Source organism: Oryctolagus cuniculus, chromosome 18 (assembly GCF_964237555.1).
Source record: "Oryctolagus cuniculus chromosome 18, mOryCun1.1, whole genome shotgun sequence".
Taxonomy (NCBI): Eukaryota; Metazoa; Chordata; class Mammalia; order Lagomorpha; family Leporidae; genus Oryctolagus; species Oryctolagus cuniculus.
Window position 1 is genome coordinate 30,960,090 of NC_091449.1, and position 18,418 is coordinate 30,978,507.

The 18,418-nt window shown below is 44.6% G+C and overlaps 2 protein-coding genes, 1 long non-coding RNA gene and 1 other non-coding gene across 27 annotated transcripts in view; 1 reads left to right on the forward strand and 3 right to left on the reverse strand.

Moving 5' to 3' along the window:
* The window catches only part of NETO2 (neuropilin and tolloid like 2), a 70,902-nt gene extending 69,451 nt beyond the window's left edge, over positions 1-1,451 (reverse strand). For 3 of the 5 annotated variants that reach the window (XM_017337622.3, XM_051833887.2, XM_017337623.3), the window contains exon 1: positions 1,024-1,451. In XM_017337622.3, the coding sequence (XP_017193111.1) occupies positions 1,024-1,057 (34 nt within the window). In that variant the 5' untranslated portion in view covers positions 1,058-1,451. The remainder of the gene's footprint in view (positions 1-1,023) is intronic. The other 2 variants (XM_008248376.4, XM_017337621.3) reach the window with 1 other exon arrangement.
* Positions 1,452-1,520: 69 nt separating this feature from the next.
* The window catches only part of LOC108175508 (uncharacterized), a 164,048-nt gene continuing 147,150 nt past the window's right edge, over positions 1,521-18,418 (forward strand). For 8 of the 20 annotated variants that reach the window (XR_007914664.2, XR_011384210.1, XR_011384213.1 and 5 more), the window contains exon 1: positions 1,532-1,938. This is a non-coding gene — a long non-coding RNA (uncharacterized lncRNA). Of the gene's footprint in view, positions 1,939-18,418 lie in introns of all 20 variants that reach the window. The other 12 variants (XR_007914661.2, XR_007914662.2, XR_007914667.2 and 9 more) reach the window with 4 other exon arrangements.
* LOC127487656 (small nucleolar RNA U13) lies at positions 14,373-14,478 on the reverse strand. The gene has a single exon (XR_007914705.1). It is a non-coding gene; the product is annotated as a small nucleolar RNA U13 (small nucleolar RNA).
* Positions 16,970-18,418, reverse strand: part of ITFG1 (integrin alpha FG-GAP repeat containing 1) — a 240,511-nt gene continuing 239,062 nt past the window's right edge. The window contains exon 18 of the mRNA XM_008248375.4: positions 16,970-18,393. Within this exon, the coding sequence (XP_008246597.1) occupies positions 18,334-18,393 (60 nt within the window). The 3' untranslated portion in view covers positions 16,970-18,333. The remainder of the gene's footprint in view (positions 18,394-18,418) is intronic.

An 18,418-nucleotide genomic window follows, 5' to 3' on the forward strand; every position in this document is an offset into this window, starting at 1 on the left:
CGGCTGAAATCTTATGAGTTTAGGAGTATTTGGAGTTAATCTGTCTAATTAATGTCAAAAGCAAAATTACCCTGAACTCGCTAGGAAAACAAATTTGAAACAAAAGTGTTAATACGAAGTAGGAAAAAAACCTCCAAAAATATTCTATAGATGGTAGCACGGTCTTACCTCCTCCCTCTGTACATACACAAAATCACGTTATAAATACAGACATCCAATTTTCAATCTAAATCAGAAGGGGGAGAGGGAAGTCCTTGATCCAGCAGTGGTACTGAGAACTTAAAAGATTTATTCAGTCCGAGTTTCAGAAGCAAGTTTGTATCACCACCTTTATTGGCTACCGTGTATCAATTCCTATCCCACATAACTCTCCCTGGGCAGCGAGGGCCGCTAGAACACGTCTCTGAGCTCCCGGCGAGCGACCGTTCCGTATCCAGCATCAAACACCAGCGCACGCGTACTCCCAGACCTCGGGGAAGCGAGCGGGAAGAGTGCGGTTCGGGGGAGCGGGGCGTCCCGGGCGCTGCCCAGGGGCCGGCGGCCGGGTCCGCGGCGCCCGCAGTGGTGCCGCAGCCTTCGCGGTCGCAGCAGGTGGGATCCGGCCGGGCAGGCCCGCGCCGCCGCCCGCCGCCGCTTCTCGATCGGGGTTCCTATTGTTGCAGCGGCATTACTTTCTGCTGTGACAGGTTGCGAAGGGCCGGCCTGAGCTCCCGCGGACACTGAATCCCACAACTTCGCGCGGAGAGGTCAGAGGAATTCTCCCCGAGGCGCTGGGGGCAGAGCCTCCGAGGACCCTCCAGGAGCAACACGGCCCCAGCAAAACGCCTCGCCAGGCACGCAGGGCTGCAGGAGGAGCGCCGCGAAGCAAAGTCGGTCCGGAAGGGCGCGAGCGCTCGCGGGACGCTCGCAGCGGCCGCGAGCCCCCCAGACAAAGGGGCGCGTCGGGTGCCGGGCGCGGGGAAGGGACGCGGAGGCGCCGGCCTCGGCCCGCAGGGGGCGCCGTCCGCGGCCCCGGGCGCTTACCTTTGAGGACCGAGCAGAGCTGCTCCAGGGCCATGTTCCCGAGCGGCCCGGCTCTTCGCGAAGGGACTGAGGCGGCGCCGGCGCGGCGCTCACGGCCCTGCGCGGCGGCGGCTGCAGCCCCGCTCCGTCCCCATCGCCGGCCAGCAGGCTGCCTCCCCTCCCCGCGGGACAGGGCTCAGATGCCGCGGCCCGCCATGCCCCAGCCCCTCGGCGGGGTCCCGCGTCGTCCCCGTTCCCCGACGGTCGCCGCCTCCGACTGCGCGGCGTCCCGTTCCATCGACCGCCCCGGAGCTGAGGCGCGCCGAAGCGAAAGCACGGGACGAGGCGCGAGCAGCTCCGCCCGCGGCCGTGGCGCGGGCTCCACTGAAGTGGCGGGCGCCAGGCTCATTTAAGCGGGGAGCGCGAGCGCCGCGTGCCGGCCGCGCCGCCCGTGCGCATGTGCCCGCCCCCGCCCCGCCCCCGCCCGCGTGCCCCTGGCGCCCCTCCTCTCCAATCGCCTGGCGAGTCCGCCCGCAGCCTCGCACCCTCAGCCCGCTGCGCGCGCCGGCCGGCGACCGTTATTGCTGGGGGCGGGGCGCGCCGCGGAGGCTTGGGGCCGCGGCTCCGGGATCCCGGTTCTGAGGGAGAGCTGACCCATCCTCCGCCGCCGTGGGGCGCCCGGGAGTGGGGCGGGGGGAGCAAGTCGAGCCCTCGAGGCTTCGGGCCTGAAGGCGTCCGCCGCCGCCCACCTCCGCCTCGGCAGCTGCTGCCCACCTGTCCGGTCCCCGGCCGCCCACGCAGGTGGGAAGGGGAGCCGACCCCCTCGGTCCTCCAGGACCTCAGTTCAAGGTCAAAACTGGGCCCCAGCTCAGCTGTGCTCGACTGCCCGCCTGAGGCAGGGAGGCCGGACCCGGGCAGAGCGGGCCGGCAGCGCAGGTGAGTTCCTGTGACCCGCGGTCACGATGGCTGCGTGCCCTGCGCGCTCCCGGCGTCGCCAGGCCCAGAGCCAAGCGCTGGCCATGTCCACACGCTTCCTCCCCAGGCTCGCCGGGGCAGGCACTGTCGTGGACGGGAAACCCGAGGCCAGAGAAGTTAAGTCGTTTGTCCGGAGCCACGCACTGGGTGAGGGAGCAGGGCTCTGAGCCCTGGGGCTGTGGCTCCCCAGCTAAGCCGTGCTGATGGGTCGCTTAACCCTGCTGCTGTCGAAGTCCGCGTTTGCCAACAGCCCGCGCAGTTGGTAGTATTGTCCTGTTTTATCTTTTGCGTAGCACTGTGACTCTGATCACCTGAATCTTCCCAGCCCCACCCTGTTCAAATATAAGCCGCTTGAAGACAGGGAGACTGGTCAGTGTTTTCACTGGATGCCGACTTATTGGATGTTCATTGTGCATAGAAAGCAATGAGTGTCACTGGGGAAACCACCAAAGGCAGGTCCTCCCATTCCTGATTGAATATTAGCGCCTGTACCCGGTACCTACTAGGATGTCATGAATATGTGACAAGCTTTAACTAAGCACAGTGTCGGGCTACTGGGAGGAAAATATTCCAAGGGTATCGGGCTCTTTTTCCTTTTCTTGTCTCCCTTCAAGAAAGGCACAAAAGTGTAATTCACAAGGGTTACAAATGAAAAACATATGTGACACCAATTAGTACCAAGATGCTTCTCCATGTGTTCTGGGGGAGATGTGAAAGTGGGTTCCTAAGGACAATCACCTGCAACTCAGATTGCAAGCAAGCACCAACCAATACGTAAGACATCTAGGAATCTTTTCCAAGGAAAAAGTAAACCAAGCAGGACGTGTACCATGATGGTATTTTGGTCCCTCCCAACCTGGGAAGGGACCGCTCCCTCCAGACACAGAAGAAAGAATCTATTCCACAGATGTAATAAAGGAGCATATATAGTAGCAGGAAGTAATAAGGCTATTAAGTCTAAGTCACAGAGAACCGTGAACAAAAAGGATTGGGAGGATGGGGCCTTCTCAGCTTCTGAAACAAAATAGATTCTAAATGCACAGTGGTTGAGTGAAGGAGAAATCAGTGTGTGTGATGTCATCAGAATGCTTGGTGGAGGAGGTGACACAAGGAATGGAAAGGCCAGATGGCAAGGGTAGAGGAGAGTGCATCAGGCAAGGAGCAGGAGGTGAACATTGAATTTGTGGCAGATGTGTTTAGGAGCAGTTAAAATAGCAGGTTGAAATCGGTGGGCTTTGGTTCTGGAGATACAAGAATCCACAGGGGACTGGTTCCAGGACCCCTCTGGGTACCAAAATCTATAGATGCTCGAGTGCCTCGAGTGAAATAGCATTATGAATGGAGATGACTTTCGACTCCTCCTGTATGCTTTAAATCATGTCAGGTTGCTCCTCTAATGCAAACACTATGTAACTGGTTGTGCTACTCTGTTGTTTCGGGAGTAATGACAAGAAGTCTATGTTTGGTTTAGACACTTTTTTTAAAATCTGAATAGTTTCCGCTGGAGATTGGTTGAGTCCACCATAGATGCAGAACCCATTGATTCAGAAGTCGATTGTACTTGCTTGACTGATAGGGAGAAGAAATCTCTTTCACTTGATTCAGGAGGTCACAGGAATAGTTTTATTTAAAAATGTTTATTTTTATATACTTGAAAGGCAGAGCAACAGAGAGAGAGAGAGAGAGAGAATGCGAATCTTTGTTTCCTAGTTCACTCCCCAAATACAACAGCTGGGTCTAGATTAGACTGAAGCCAGAAGCTTAAAACTCCATTTGGGTCTCCCATGTGGGTAGCAGGGACACAAGTACTTGCACCATCGTCTGCTGCCTCCCAGAAAGCATTAACGGGGAGTTGAATCAGAAGCAGAGCAGCCAGGATTCAAACCTGGACTCTGATATGGAATGTGAGTGTCCCAACTGGCAGCTTAACCTGCTGTGCCACACCACCAGCTCCCAGAGGAGCAGTTTTTAATAGCGGGGCTAATGGAGTTCTGAGGAGGTTAATCTGGCAGTTCAGTTGAGGATGTAAAAGAAGAGGAGAGATTAGAGAATCTGTAGTAATTTAAAAAGTAGATACATAGTACTTCTTCATTTAGCTTAGTAGCTCTTACTGGTAGTATCATTTTGATAAAACCTAGTATGTTGGCTTGGGAGTAAGTTGCAACTGAGAATGTTCACTTTGTGATTCCCCTTTAAGACACCTATCTTTTAGATGTGCTGGTGTAAGCATCTGTAGTAGGTTTTTCGAGGAATGTAGTAAAGCACAGATCATAGCTGAGACTACTGTGTGACCATATGTTAGCTAAATCAAAAGGAAAGCAGTTTGCATCTCTCTCAGCTGGGGAGTTCTGTATTTGAATTGTTATTTTCCCGGAAGACCACCTAGGAGCTCCTAGTGTGTTCCCAGATTACCTGCCAGTTTCCAGGTGATTGAGAACTGGGCTTTCACTGCATCCCACCTGTTCTTCCAGGCATAGCCACTCCAGTTCTTCACAGAATCATTCCTATAGCTTCAGTTTGGTTTTCTCTGACCCAGTCCCCTGTAGCTCTTGAATTGTGTTGCATGGCATTGATTGATTTTTTTGCATGAATCATGAATCATTTAAAACAATGAACAGTTTTATTCCAGTGATTATGTAATTGATTTATGTTGCCTTTTTTTTTTCTTTTGTTGTAGTTTAGGAGTGGTAACAGTTTATTAAATGACATTTTACGAAGGCAGTTTGTTTTGTTTAGAGATTGATATTAACTGGATGTTTGTGTTTCCCCAGGGTATGTGGAAGCCCTAAGCTGCAGTGTGGCTATAATTTGAGATGGGGCCACTAAGGAAATAATTAAGGGTAAAGGAGGCCATAGGGTGGGGCTGGGATCTAACAGAATTAGTATTCTTTTAAGAAGATCCACCGGAGAGCTTGCCCTCTCGCTTCATGCCCAAGCACCAAGGAAAGGCCACATGAGGACAAAGTGAGAAGCTACCATCTGCAAGCCTGGAAGACAGAGCTCTCATTAGAAACTGAATTGCCTGGTGCCTTGATCTAGGAATTCCAGATTTCAGAACTGTGAGAAAACACAACCCTGTTGTTTAAGTGACCCAGTCTATGGTATTTTTGTTTTATCAGTCTCAGTAGACTAACACAGTGCTATAACCAAGGAAGTTAGAGGAATTTATAAATAGTCAAACTTTGAGGGGGTAGGTGTCACAGCACTGTGGGTTAAGCATGGCCTACAATGCTGACATTGCATATCAGAATGATGTTCAAGTCCTTGCTGCTCTGTTTCTGATTTAACTTCCTGCTAATGTGCCTGAGAAGGCAGTGGAAGATGGCTTGAGTGCTTGCCTCCTTGCCACCCATGTGGGAGACCCAGATGGAATTCCTCACTCGGGGCTTCAACTTGGCCCAACTGTGACTGTTGTAGCCATTTGAAGAGTGATGAAAGAGTTCTCTTTTTCTCTAATTGCTTTTCGTATAAACTACTCTTTAAAAAAAATAGCCAAGCTTTAAAATCAGACTCTCAAAGTGCTTTACCTACTGTGGGAACATAGTGATGAATAATAATGATGAAATTTAGTGGGGAAAAAAAAAAAGCTGGGCCAATCCAAAGCCAGAATCCAGGGGCCCAAGAACTTGGGCCATCTTCCACTGCTTTCCCAGGCCATAGCAGAGAGCTGGATCAGAAGAGGAGCAGCTGGGACTTGAACCGTCACCCATAACGGATGCTGGCACCGCAGTTGGAGACTTAGCCCGCAGTGCCACAGCGCAGGCTCCTGTAGGGATGTTTGAAGGAAGGAAATGAGGAAAGCTTTAATTTTTTATGTGTTGTATTAGTTTGCTTGGGCTGCTGTGACATAATACCAACCATGTCATGGGTGACTTAAATAGCAACTCATTTTCTGGAGGCTGGAAGTCTGAGATAAAGGTTCCAGCAAAGTCAGTTTCTACTGAGGCTCTTTCCTGCCTGTCTTCTCATTGTGTTGTCTTGTGCTCTTGACTCTGTACACATGCACCCCTGCTGTCTCTTCCTCTTCTTACAAAGAACACTAGCTCAGGGTGGGCGTTGTTGTATAGTGGTTAAGCTGCCACTTAGAATGCCTGCATCGCATTTGGGAATGCCTGGACTCAAATCTCACACTGCTTTCCATCTACTTCCCTGCTAATGCACACCCTGGGAAGCAGCAGGTAATAGTTCAAATACTTGATCCCTGTACCCATGTGAGAGTCCTGGATTGGGCTCTGGGCTCCTATTTTGACCTGGCCCAGTGCTGGTGGTTGCTGGCATTTGGGGATTGAGTTCTCTCCTCTTTTCCTTTCTCCTTCCCCTCTTTTTCTCCTCCTCCCTTCCTCCCTCTAGAAAACAAAGAACACCAGTCCCAGTGGATTAGGGTCCCACCCTTTTACCTCATTTAACCTTAATTGTTTCCTAAATGGCCCTGTCTTCAAATTTAGTCACAAACAGGGTTAGGACTTCAATATAATAATTTGGGGAGGGGCCTGCAAGGCATTGTGGCACAGTGGATTAAGGTGTGCAGATTCCAGTCCTAGCTGTTCCACTTCTGGTCCAGCTCCCTGCTAATGTGCCTGGGGAAGTAATAGGTAATGGCCAAGTATGTGGACCCCTCCATCCCTCGTGGGAGACCCAGATGGAGTTCCAGTTTGCTTGCTTCTGGCTGGCCCAGTTCCAGCCATTGTGGCCATCTGGGGAGTGAACCAGAGGTTGGAAATTTTGTCTCCTTCTCCCTCTCTTTCCCTCTGTGTAATTCTAATTTTCCAACAAAATATATCTTAAAGAAAAAAAAAAGAATTGGGGAATGACATGATTCAGTACATAAAATACATGAGCCAAAAAGTTTCCCGGTTTAATGATATTGAAGAAGAGCTGGGGCCAGCTTTGTAGAGCCAGCAATGATGCCAGCATCCCATATAGGTGTGGGTTTGATTCCTGGCTGTTTCACTTCAAATTCAGCTCCCTGCTACTGTGCCTGAGAAAGCAACTGAAGATGGCCCAAGTGCCTGGGCCCCCGCCACCCCTGTGGGAAACCTGGATGTGGAGTTCCAAGCTTCTGGCTCATGCCTGGCCCTGCCCCAGCCCTTGCGTTCATTTGGGGAGTGAATCAGCAGATGGAAGATCTATCTCTTCCTCTCTGTCTCTAACTCTCCTCTTCAAATAAATTAAATAAGTCTTAAAAAAAAAAAAGAAGAAGAAAAAGAGCTGCCTTTTGGCAACACTGTCCACTAAGCTAGTTTACAAATTTCTGGTTAGCATAATCCTAAACCAAGAAAGCTTTTATGATGAATACCACCTCCTATCAGTACTAAAGTATTTCAGCTCTATCAGGAAAACATCACATTGCCAGGACATTTTTCTGATCATCAGTTACTGTCATTTGATTGTGAAAAAAACAATAAAGGCACTAATTATATTTCTTAGAATAATGGGGCCATGGCCCATGCTATGGCATAGCAGGTAAAGCTGTTGCCTGCAGTGCCAGCATCCCATATGGGCTCCAGTTCAAGTTTTGGCTGCTTTGCTTCTGATCCTGTTCCCTGCTAATGCCTGGGAAAGTAGCAGCAAATGGTCCAAGTACTTGGATCCCTGTACCCACATGGGAGACCTGGAATAAGCTCCTGGCTCCAGGCTTCAGCCTGGCCCAGCCCTGGCTGTTGAGGGTTATTTCGGGAATGAACCAGTGGATGGAAAATCTGTCTTTCTGTCTCCCTATCTGTAACTCTTTTAAATAAAATAAAATAAATAAATTATGTGGCCAATATAGATGGAATCTTTTTCTTAAAAGCCCAAATCTTTTTTTTAAAGATTTATTTATTTATTTGAAAGGCAGGGTTACAGAGGGGCAGAGGCAGAAAGGGAGAGAGATCTTCCATCCACTAGTTCACTCCCCAAATGGCCACAATGGCCAGAGCTGAGCTGATCTGAAGCCAGGAGCCAGGATGGGTGCAGGGGCCCAAGCACTTGGGCCATCTTCCACTGTTTTCCCAGGCCATTGCAGAGAGCTGGATCGGAAGTGGAGCAGCTAGGACTAGAACCTGCACCCATTTGAGATGCCAGCACTGCTGGTGGCAGCTTTACCTGCTATACCAAAGCGCTGGTCCCAAAATCTCAATTTTGAAAGGCAATTCATTTACTTCATACTTACACCTATTTATTCCAAGCTGAAACAAATACATGCTTATTTATGCAATGGGAAATCATAGTTTTAAAGTGTAAAATTCTTTTTTTAACGTTTATTTATTTATTTGAAAGGCAGAGTTACAGAGAGGCAGAGACTGTGGTCTTCCATCCACTGGTTCACACCCCTGTGGCCCCAGTGGCTAGAGCTGAGCCCATCTAAAGCCAGGAGCCAGGAGCCTCTTCCAGATCTCCCAAGGGGGTGCAAGGGCCCAAGCATTTACTCCATCCTCCACTACTTTCCCAGGCCACAGCAAAGAGCTGGATCAGAAGAGGAACAGCTGGGACTCAAAAGGGATGCTGGTGCCGCAGGTGGAAGCTTAGCCCACTACACCCCAGCGCCAGCGTCAGATACTACATATTTCTTATAAATTCATTTTAAGGGCTTGGTGGGCTCTGAATATCTGTGCTAGCTGGTATACCAAATACTAGTGTGATTAGAAGGCATGTGTTCAACTGTCGCTCCCCCATTCGCGGAGGAACGACACCGGACTCTGCGCTGTTCTTTTGTCTGCTCGGCCCTTCCCGGGTTTGCTGCTGGTCCTTCCCGGGTTGGCTGCCGACCCCTCCACCTCCGCGGCTCCCCCTGCCACTTTCCCCACTTCCGCGGAGGAGCGGCACACCACCGGCCGGCTCTCTCGGGGGCTGCTCAGATGTTATCCGGATGTTCCCTGGTGCATGTTGTCTCTCTCCTCCTTTATAGTCCTCTTCCACCAATCCCAACTCTGCTGCCCACACGCCGAGCACGCTGCTCTCCTCCAATCAGGAGCAGGATCAGCTCCTGCAGCTTGTCAAACTGATGAGGCAGCTGCGTAGAGGTTGTTTGGTCTCTTTCTCTCAGCGCCATATTGTGGGAGAGCAGATGCATAGAATAAGTCTTAATTCCAGTAACTTAGTCTAGTCCGAGTTGCTCCCCACATTCAACTCTGTATTTTTGTAAAGGAGGTATTTAAATTTTTGTAATAGCAACAAATCTAAAAAATATTTTTGTGTTATAAAATTTGTAATAAACCTCATTTCTAAATAGTGTGATCTATGGGAAAAATAATTTTTTAAAAATCATGAAAAATAATACATATTTGGAAAAGTATCTGAAACAAATGTGTATGTGTAGTTTAATTTAAAAGTTAACAGTCATGGAAATACCACCAAATAAACAAAGTCTTCTGTGTGTCTCTGCCTGATCATAATCTCCCAGACTCTAGAATTTGTTATCATTTTTTCTTACCTTTTCAGTTTTTCACCTATAAATTCATCCTTAATAAAGTTTAGCTTTTCCTATTTTTGAACTTTAAATAAATGGAATGATGATGCATGTATTCTTTTATGTTTTGCTTTTTGGCTTAATCTGGTAGGTTTTATCCATGTCCTGAGCAGCAGTACTTCATTAAATGTCATGGCTTACAGTACTTCATTGTACACAAATCCATGTTGATGGACATTTTGGCACTTAGAGCTTTTGGCCATTCTGAGCATTGCTTTATGAACACTTCTTATATCCAAAAATTTCTTAAGGGTAGAATTGGTGAATAGATTTACATGTCATCAACTTTAATACATACAGGTAAAAGCAACTAACACTTTATAAAGTGATATAACCACTTTATATCAGAGTTCCATAAACAGTATATGAGACTTCTGTCATTCCACACCCATAGCAACATTTGGTTATTGTCAGCTCTTATCTGTCAATCATTTTTACCAATATTTTATTGGGCTTTTAACTTTTAAATCATTTAGTAGAATTTCTTTTTTTAAAGATTTATTTATTTGAGAGGCAAAATTATATAGAGAGAGTTTTCCCGTCTGCTGGTTCACTCCCCAAATGGCTACAATGGCTGGAGCTGGACCAGACCGAAGCCAAGAACTCGAAGCTTCTTCTAGGTCTCCCACATAAGTGCAGGGGCTCAAACACATAGGCTGTCTTGCACTGCTTTCCCAGGCTATTAGCAGGGAGCTGGATCGGAAGTAGAGTAGCTGGGACTCGAACTGGCACCCACATGGGATGCCAGCGCTGCAGGCAGAAGCTTAGCATACTATGCCACAGTGCTGGCCCTGTAGAATTTCTGTATTTTGGATACTAATCAGTCATATGTGTTGAAAGCTATTTTCATTTAGTGGCTTGTCTCTTCACCCTTTTTATACTATCTGGGTATGAGCAAGAATTACTAATTTTAATGTAATCCAGTATATCAACATTTCATTTATAGACTAGTGCTTTTTGTGATAGAAAACCCACCCTCACTCCTACAGGATTAGTTATTTACTTATATTAAGCACAAAAGCTTTTACATTTACAATTCACATTTAGTCTTCCATCTATCTAGAGTTCCTTTTTCTGTGTGTTAGAGGTCAATGAATTTTTAATTTTCATGTGAATTGTCTCAGGCTCATTTATGCTTAAAGGGCTATTTTTATTTCACTACTCTACATTGTTAACATCTTCTTGAAAAATACATCCATATATGTGAATTTTATCTCTAAATTCTCTGATATGACCCATTTGTCTGTTTATCTATATTCATCAATAGTTTTGGTATCTGGTAGCTTATGTCCTTGTTCTTTGTCAAGTTGTTGATGAAACAGCTTAACAGTAATAATAACAAAAACTCAATGGAATATTGAGTGAAGTTGGATTTAACAGCTTGGTAATTTCTATCCATGAACGTAGTACAGATTTGCATTTATTGACAATTTCTTTAATGTGTATCAGCAAAGTTTTATAATTTACCCCACAGAGGTATGGTGCTTCTTCTGCTTTATTCATTCTTAGGTATTTGATCTTTATCATGCTGCTGTAAAAGTTATCTTTTATTTATTTATTTGTTTATTTTGACAGTCAGAGTTAGACAGAGACCGAGAGAAAAGTCTTCCTTTGGTTCAATCCCTAAATGGCCGCCATGGCTCGCTTGCAGCGCCGATCTGAAGCCAGGAGGCAGGTGCTTCCTCCTGGTCTCGCATGTGGGTACAGGGCCCAAGCACTTGGGCCATCCTCCTCTGCCTTCCCAGGCCACAGCAGAGAGCTGGACTGGAAGAGGAGCAACCAGGACAGAACCGGTGCCCCAACAGGACGAAAACCTGGAGTGCTGGTGCCATAGGCGAGGATTAGCCTAGTGAGCTGTGGAGCCAGCCTATTTATTTTTTTAAAAAGAATTATTTTATTTATTTGAAAGAGTTACAGAGAGAGGTAGAGGTAGAGAGAGAGAGAGAGAGGTCTTCCATTCCGCTGATTCACTTTCCAAATGACCGCACGGCTGGAGCTGAGCTAATCCGAAGCCAGGAGCCAGGAGCTTCTTCCAGGTCTCCCACGTGGGTGCAGGGGCCTAAGGACTTGGACCATCTTCCATGGCTTTCCTAGGCCATAGCAGAGAGCGGGATTGGAAGAGGTGCAGCCGGGACTTGAAGTGGCGCCCATATGGGATGCTGGCACTGCAGGCTGGGGCTTTAACCCACTGCGCCACAGCGCTGGCCCCAGTTATCTTTTATTTACTTAAACATATAAATACCATTTTAACTGATTACACTGATGCATAAAAATTCAATGATTTTAAAAACTGCTTAACTGTTTTCCTGAGTAGATTTCTCCTTTTGCAGTGTATGAGATTCCAGTTGTTTCTCATTCTGGTTGGCACTGAGGATTACCGGTGTTCTTTTGGCCATTATAATAGGTGTATGGTGGTTTTAACATGCATTTTGCTAATGGCTAACAATGTTGAACATATTTTCATGTTCTTATTTGCCCTTCATATCCTCTTTTGTGAAGTGTCTGTTCTGGTTTTTGCCCATTCTCAAATTAGGTTTTTTGTTTTGTTGAATTTTGGAAGTTCTGTATTCTGGGTATGTCTATTTTTAGATATGTGATTTATAGGTATTTTCTTTGCATATGTAGCTTTTTAAATTCATTGCTTTGAAATTGTATTTGGCAAATAAACATGTTTTTATTCATAGCAAGTCACATTCATTAATGTTTTTCCTTTATTTTAAAATTCATTTTCATCTACTTGAAAGGTAGAACACCAGTGAGAGAGAAAGAGAGCGAGAACAAGAGAGATCATCCTCCTGCTGGTTCATTCCCCAAATGTCTGCAACAGCCAGACCTGGGCAAGGCAGAAGCCAGGAACCCAGAACTCCATCTAGGTTTCCCACATGGGTGACAGGGGCCCAAGCACATGAGGCATGATCTGATGCCTCTCAGGATGCATTATAAGGAAGCTGGATCTGAAGTGGAATACCCTGGACTTAAACCAACACTCTGATGTGGGATGCTTGCTTCTCAAGCTGTGGCTTAACCAATCATCCTGTGCCACAATGCCCTCCCCAGCTTTTCTCTTTTTTGGATCATACTTTTGGTGTTATGCCTGAGAATTCTGCCTAATGCCAGTTCTTTGTTTCTTCTAAAGGTTTATAGTTTTGTATTTAATTTATAAAACCATATATAACCCATTTTGAGTTACCTTTTATATAAGGTGTCAAAGGTGTTTTAGTTTTTTTGTTTTTTTGCAAATAGATAACCAGTTGTCTGACACTGTTGAAAAAGACTACCTTCCACTGAATCACTTTTATACCCTGTTAAAGATCAAATAGCTATATTTTGTGTGGGTTTGTTTGTTTTTGGACTCTTTGATCCATACATCCATTTTTTTTGGCTGTGCTGCAGTATCTTAATTACAATAGCTTTATAAGAAATCTTAAAGTCAAGTAGTTTGATTTTTGACTCCCCCAACTGTGTTTTTTTATTTGTTTCTTTGAGAGGTATACATACACACACTCACACACATGATGGATATAGACAGAGTTCCCATTTGCTACTGAATTCTCCAAATGCCCTCAGTAATTGGCTGGGACCGGGCCAGGCCAAAGCCAGAACCTCAGAGTTCATTCTAAGTTTCTCACATGGGTGCAGGGACCCAGTCAATCACTTGAGCCATTACTGCTCCCTCTTAGACTCTCCAGGAGCCTGGAACTTCATCTGGGTTTCCTATGTAGATGGCAGGGGCCCAAGTTACTGGATCATCTTCTGCTGCTTTTTCAGACACATTGCAGGGAACTGGATTGGAAGTGGGGCAGCTGGGATATGAACTGGCACTCTGATATAGGTTGCCAGCATGCTAGCCCACTGTGCCACAACAGTGGCCCTAATTTTTGAATTTATTTTAAATAGCATTTTAAAAATTTCAACTGTTAAGCTGGTGCTGCAGCTCACTAGGCTAATCCTCCGCCTTGTGGCGCTGGCACACCGGGTTCTAGTCCCGGTCAGGGCGCCAGATTCTGTCCCGGTTACCCCTCTTCCAGACCTGCTCTCTGCTGTGGCCAGGGAGTGCAGTGGAGGATGACCCAAGTACTTGGGCCCTGCACCCCATGGGAGACCAGGAGAAGCACCTGGCTCCTGGCTTCGGATCAGCACGGTGCGCTGGCGTGTCGGCCGCAGCGACCATTGGAGGGTCAACCAACGGCAAAGGAAGACCTTTCTCTCTGTCTCTCTCTCTCACTGTCCACTCTGCCTGTCAAAAAAAAAAAAAATTTCAACTGTTGCTAGCCTTTATGTAGAAATGTATATGTGTGTGTGTATTGACCATGTATCCCGCACCATGTATCCTGCAGCCTTAACTCATTTATTTATTTTAGTTGTGTCTTGTGTGTAGGTTCCTTGCAAATTTCTACATAATCATGGCATGTGCTAATGGGGACAGTTGATTTCTTCTATTCCAATTCATATACCTTTTATTTTATTTATTTTTTTTTGACGGGCAGAGTGGACAGTGAGAGAGAGAGACAGAAAGGTCTTCCTTTGCCGTTGGTTCACCCTCCAATGGCCGCCGCAGCCGGTGCGCTGCGGCTGGCGCACCGCGCTGATCCGATGGCGGGAGCCAGGTACTCGTCCTGGTCTCCCATGGGGTGCAGGGCCCAAGGACTTGGGCCATCCTCCACTGCACTCCCTGGCCACAGCAGAGAGCTGGCCTGGAAGAGGGGCAACCGGGACAGAATCTGGTGCCCTGACCAGGACTAGAACCTGGTGTGCCAGCACCACAAGGCGGAGGATTAGCCTAGTGAGCCGCGGCACCGTCCTCTTTTCTTGACTTATTAATTCTTATTACTATATCCAGTATGATTTGGAAAGTGTTAGTGGGATGAGGGCATTCTTCCATCTCTCACCATCAAGTATATTTTTAGTTGTGTATGTTTTAATAGATGCCCTTTGTTTATTTTTTTCACATCAGATGGGCCATGTGCCAATGTTATAACAAGGTTTAGAGGGAGGCACATCTCATATAGATGTTTGTATACCCAATCATCATGTTTATGGACCACAGAAAGGATCAATATATGCCCTTTATTATTAAGGAAGTTCTGTTTAAAGTTTGCATACACTTTTAGAAAAGCAAGTGTGGCTATTAGATTTTGCCAAATCATTTTGTTTATTGAGAAGATGAGTTTCCTCATTTATTGATAATATAGTGGATTTTATGGTGTGATTAAGAAATAGAATTAAAAGATAAAAGTAAATTTGACTTTATTTCTCAACATGAACTCCATCAATTTCAAGACCCCAGTTGAGGACCCTGATTGTAAGTGATGACACCAGCCGTTAAGTCTATCCCTAGAGAACAGAGGGTCCATGGAATCTAACAATGTCAGTGCAGTCTTGTTTATATTAGTAACTGAGGAAAAATGAGTGCCCTTTAAAGTTTTTTTTTTTTTTAAAGACTTATTTATTTGAAAGGTAGAGTTATAGGGAAGGAGAGACAGAAACCTTCCATGCCCTGGTTCACTCCCAAATGGCTGCAATGGCTAGACCCAAGCCAGGAATCAGGAGCCAGGAACTCCATCTGGGTCTCCTATGTGGGAGGCAGGAGCCCAAGTACTTGGATCATTTTCCACTGCTTTCCCAGGCACAGTAGCAGAGAGCTGGATAGGAAGTGGAGCAGCCAGGGTTTGAACTGGCACCCTGATATGAGATGGTGGCATCACCGGTGGCAGCCTAGCCTACTGTTCCACAATGCTAGCCCCTAAAAATTATTTTAAAATTAGCAAGTGAAGTCAGAGCCAAATCAGAGCTGTAGGTTGGATGCCTAATGATTTACATTTGAAACTCCAAATTACCCAGTTTAGTGAGAAGAGTAAGCATTATGATGGTACAAGATGGTACAGCTTTCCTAGGCATTTGCCTGCTAAAGCTTTGGCTTTGTCAAAACACTCTTATAATCAGATAGCATCATTATTTGGCTGTCCAGAAACCTAACAAGCAAACTGTCTTGAGCATTCCATAAACCTTGGGGTGTGGCCTTTGCTGTTGACTTTTGCATTTGACTGGACCACTTCCACCTCTTGGTAGCCATTATTTAGATTGTGCTTTGTATTCAGGATGATAGTAGTAAAGCCATTTTTCATGTTTTGTTCCAATTCTTTGAAAAAAAAAAAAAGCTTCAGGATCTTGATTCTGCTTAAAATTTCCATTGAAAGCTTAGCTCTTGTCTGCAGCTAATTTGAGCCTAATTCTTTTGGTGCCTGTCAATTTGTAAGTTTGCTCTACTTTTTCTATCAGAATTTTCTAAGGTGAACAAACAGATAGCTATGGCTACTGTATGTACTGTTAATTGTAGGTCATCTTTAGTTATGGAATGTTAATTTTTTTTATCAATAATTGATGTGGATGGCTTGCCACTGCAGGCTTCCTTCTTTTTTTTTTTTTTTTTTTAAGATTTTATTTATTTATTTTGAAAGGCAGAGTTTCAGACAGAGAGGGAGAGACAGAGGGAAAGGTCTTCCATCCTCTGGTTCACTCCCCCAAATGGCTGCAATGGCCGGAGCTGGGCTGATTCGAAGCCAGGAACCAGGAGCTTCTTTTGGGTCTCCCTTGTGGATGTGGGCTCCAAACACCTGGGCCATCTTCCACTGCTTCCCCAGACCATAAGCAGTGAGTTGGATCAGAAAAGTAGCTGAGACACCAACTGGCGCCCATATGGGATGCTGGCACCACAGGTGGAGGTTTAGCTCACTATGCCACAGCACAAGCTCCAGGCTAGTTCAAATAAATTTGGTGTATTAACAAAGTATTTACAACATCTTCAAAATAATTATTAAGGCTTCTTTACTACTACTAGTTCCCAAAAGGAGGATCACAGCATAGTTAAGTTGGAGAGAAATGTCAGAAAGTGTTAACTTTGTTGATTAATATAATGAAAAATAAGGAATAAATGACCCAGCATCTTTTATGTACAAGTTGTCATTTCACATTCAGAATAGTCCTTTAAGGTATTTATATCCTTGTACAGATGAAAAAAACCTAAGCTCAGGGAGGTAAACTGATTAAAAGTCACAAAATAGGGGAGTTTGTTCTCTTCCTACTACAATAGTCAAAATTAGAATAAAAGTCCTTGTTACTGATTCTCAGTGTTGTGATATTCTGAACCTGCTGCCCCATAATAAATGATATTAAAGTTTTATCTGGGGATACAGAAGCAGTATTAAAGTCACTGTATTTTTAATTATTAACAGTTTTTCTGTAATATGACTCTTGGTAGATCCTGACTTCAAATGAGAAGACTGAAGACTCATTCTGTGTCAGTGATAGACACTAGGCCTAACTGTCTTTAAGAAAGTGTGAAGTAGGACCTGGCACAGGGTTGTGGGTCACTCACTGTTTACTGAGTTTAACTGAGTACTATAGTCAGGAGAGTCCCCACTTGTCCTTGATTCATGAAGTCACTGTATATCAGTCTCATGGTCCAGAGAAGTGATTTATCCCTCAAAACTTCAAAGGTCTCTTTCATGCTCCAAAAGGGTTATTTCAAAACTCACCACAATACTGTTTAAATAAGGAATGTTTATTAAGAAGACATATGAACATGCTAAGATACAAACAAACCACTTAAATATACCAGTCTCAGTGAATTGCAAAGAAAAAATAATAGTAAGAACAAAATTATTTTCAAAAAAATTTTTGTGTTTTATAAACCCATCACACATCCATGTCAACTGACATATTAGAAATTATTAGCATTGATATATACACCTTTTCCCCAGTCTTTTTAAAGTAATTTTTGGCAACATTTCGTTCATAATATAAAATTTGCACTGAAGTCTGTCAATTATAGGCTTTTCCAAGCCTTTGAGGATAGAAATGCGATTGAAGATTTGCATTCCCAGTTGCTGCCTAAGCAGTTTCCTTTCAAGAAATAAAATACTGTTCAAGATCACATGATAAAGATCAGTTTTCAAATGAAAAATTTTAGAGCATGTTAATTCTTGGAGAGTGCCATAATACGTGTTAATATATGCAAGTAATCTTTATATAAAATGTCAACCACAAAGAACTTAGGTTTTTCCAAAGAATATGATTTTCTCATGCCTGAAAGTAACATTCTACTGAGTCTACAAATTTTGATAATTACTTGTAGAAGTCTCATAAAAAAAATCTAAAACAGTACTCATGACAACTATCACTTATTGAGTACTTATTCTATGCTAGGCACCCACCAAGCTAGCACTTTGCATATACTGTCCCATTTAATGTTTACAATAACTTAAGCAAGTAGGTATTATTAACTCCATTGTAAAAACAAGAAAATTGAAGCTTAACAGAGGTTAAGCAATAGCCAAGTTAAGATAATAACTTTGTAAGAGGTGGAACCAGGAGTTTAAGGCAAGTCTTACTCTGATTCCAAAGCCAGAATACTGAATCATTATATTGTATGCCACTGATGAGAGACCCTAGACCTACTGTGATGAAAGTGAATGTTTAATACTTTATCTGTGATACATTTGCAAAAAGTTTAATTTGCATCATTAGAATAAGAGGTAAGACCAATTCAAGTGGCACAGAAAAAAATTCCACTCATTTAAATATTTTTATTTACACCCCTTTTTCCATCATCATTACTCTAATAAGATAATAAATACATGAACACAGGAGTACATGCAACACATTCCACAAAGGAACAAAAATGTACAGCACTATTGAATAAAGAACCCAAACTGTATACAAAGTGCTTTTAAAAAAAGAAGACCTTTTGACACATTCAGAACATTATTTATTTGAATACTTACAATAATTACCATGGATGCATCATTTATAAATAATATTCAAAATCTCCTATTTTCTTCTATAAGCCAGCATTTAGTATTTCAACAAATCAAGTGAATAGCATTCCATTATGTAATATTAAAGGCAAATCACATAGCATCAAAATGAAACCTATGGGCTTCTTGTCGTTTTTCTCTGTCATCTGCTTTCTGAAAAAGAATTTTAGATTAGTTT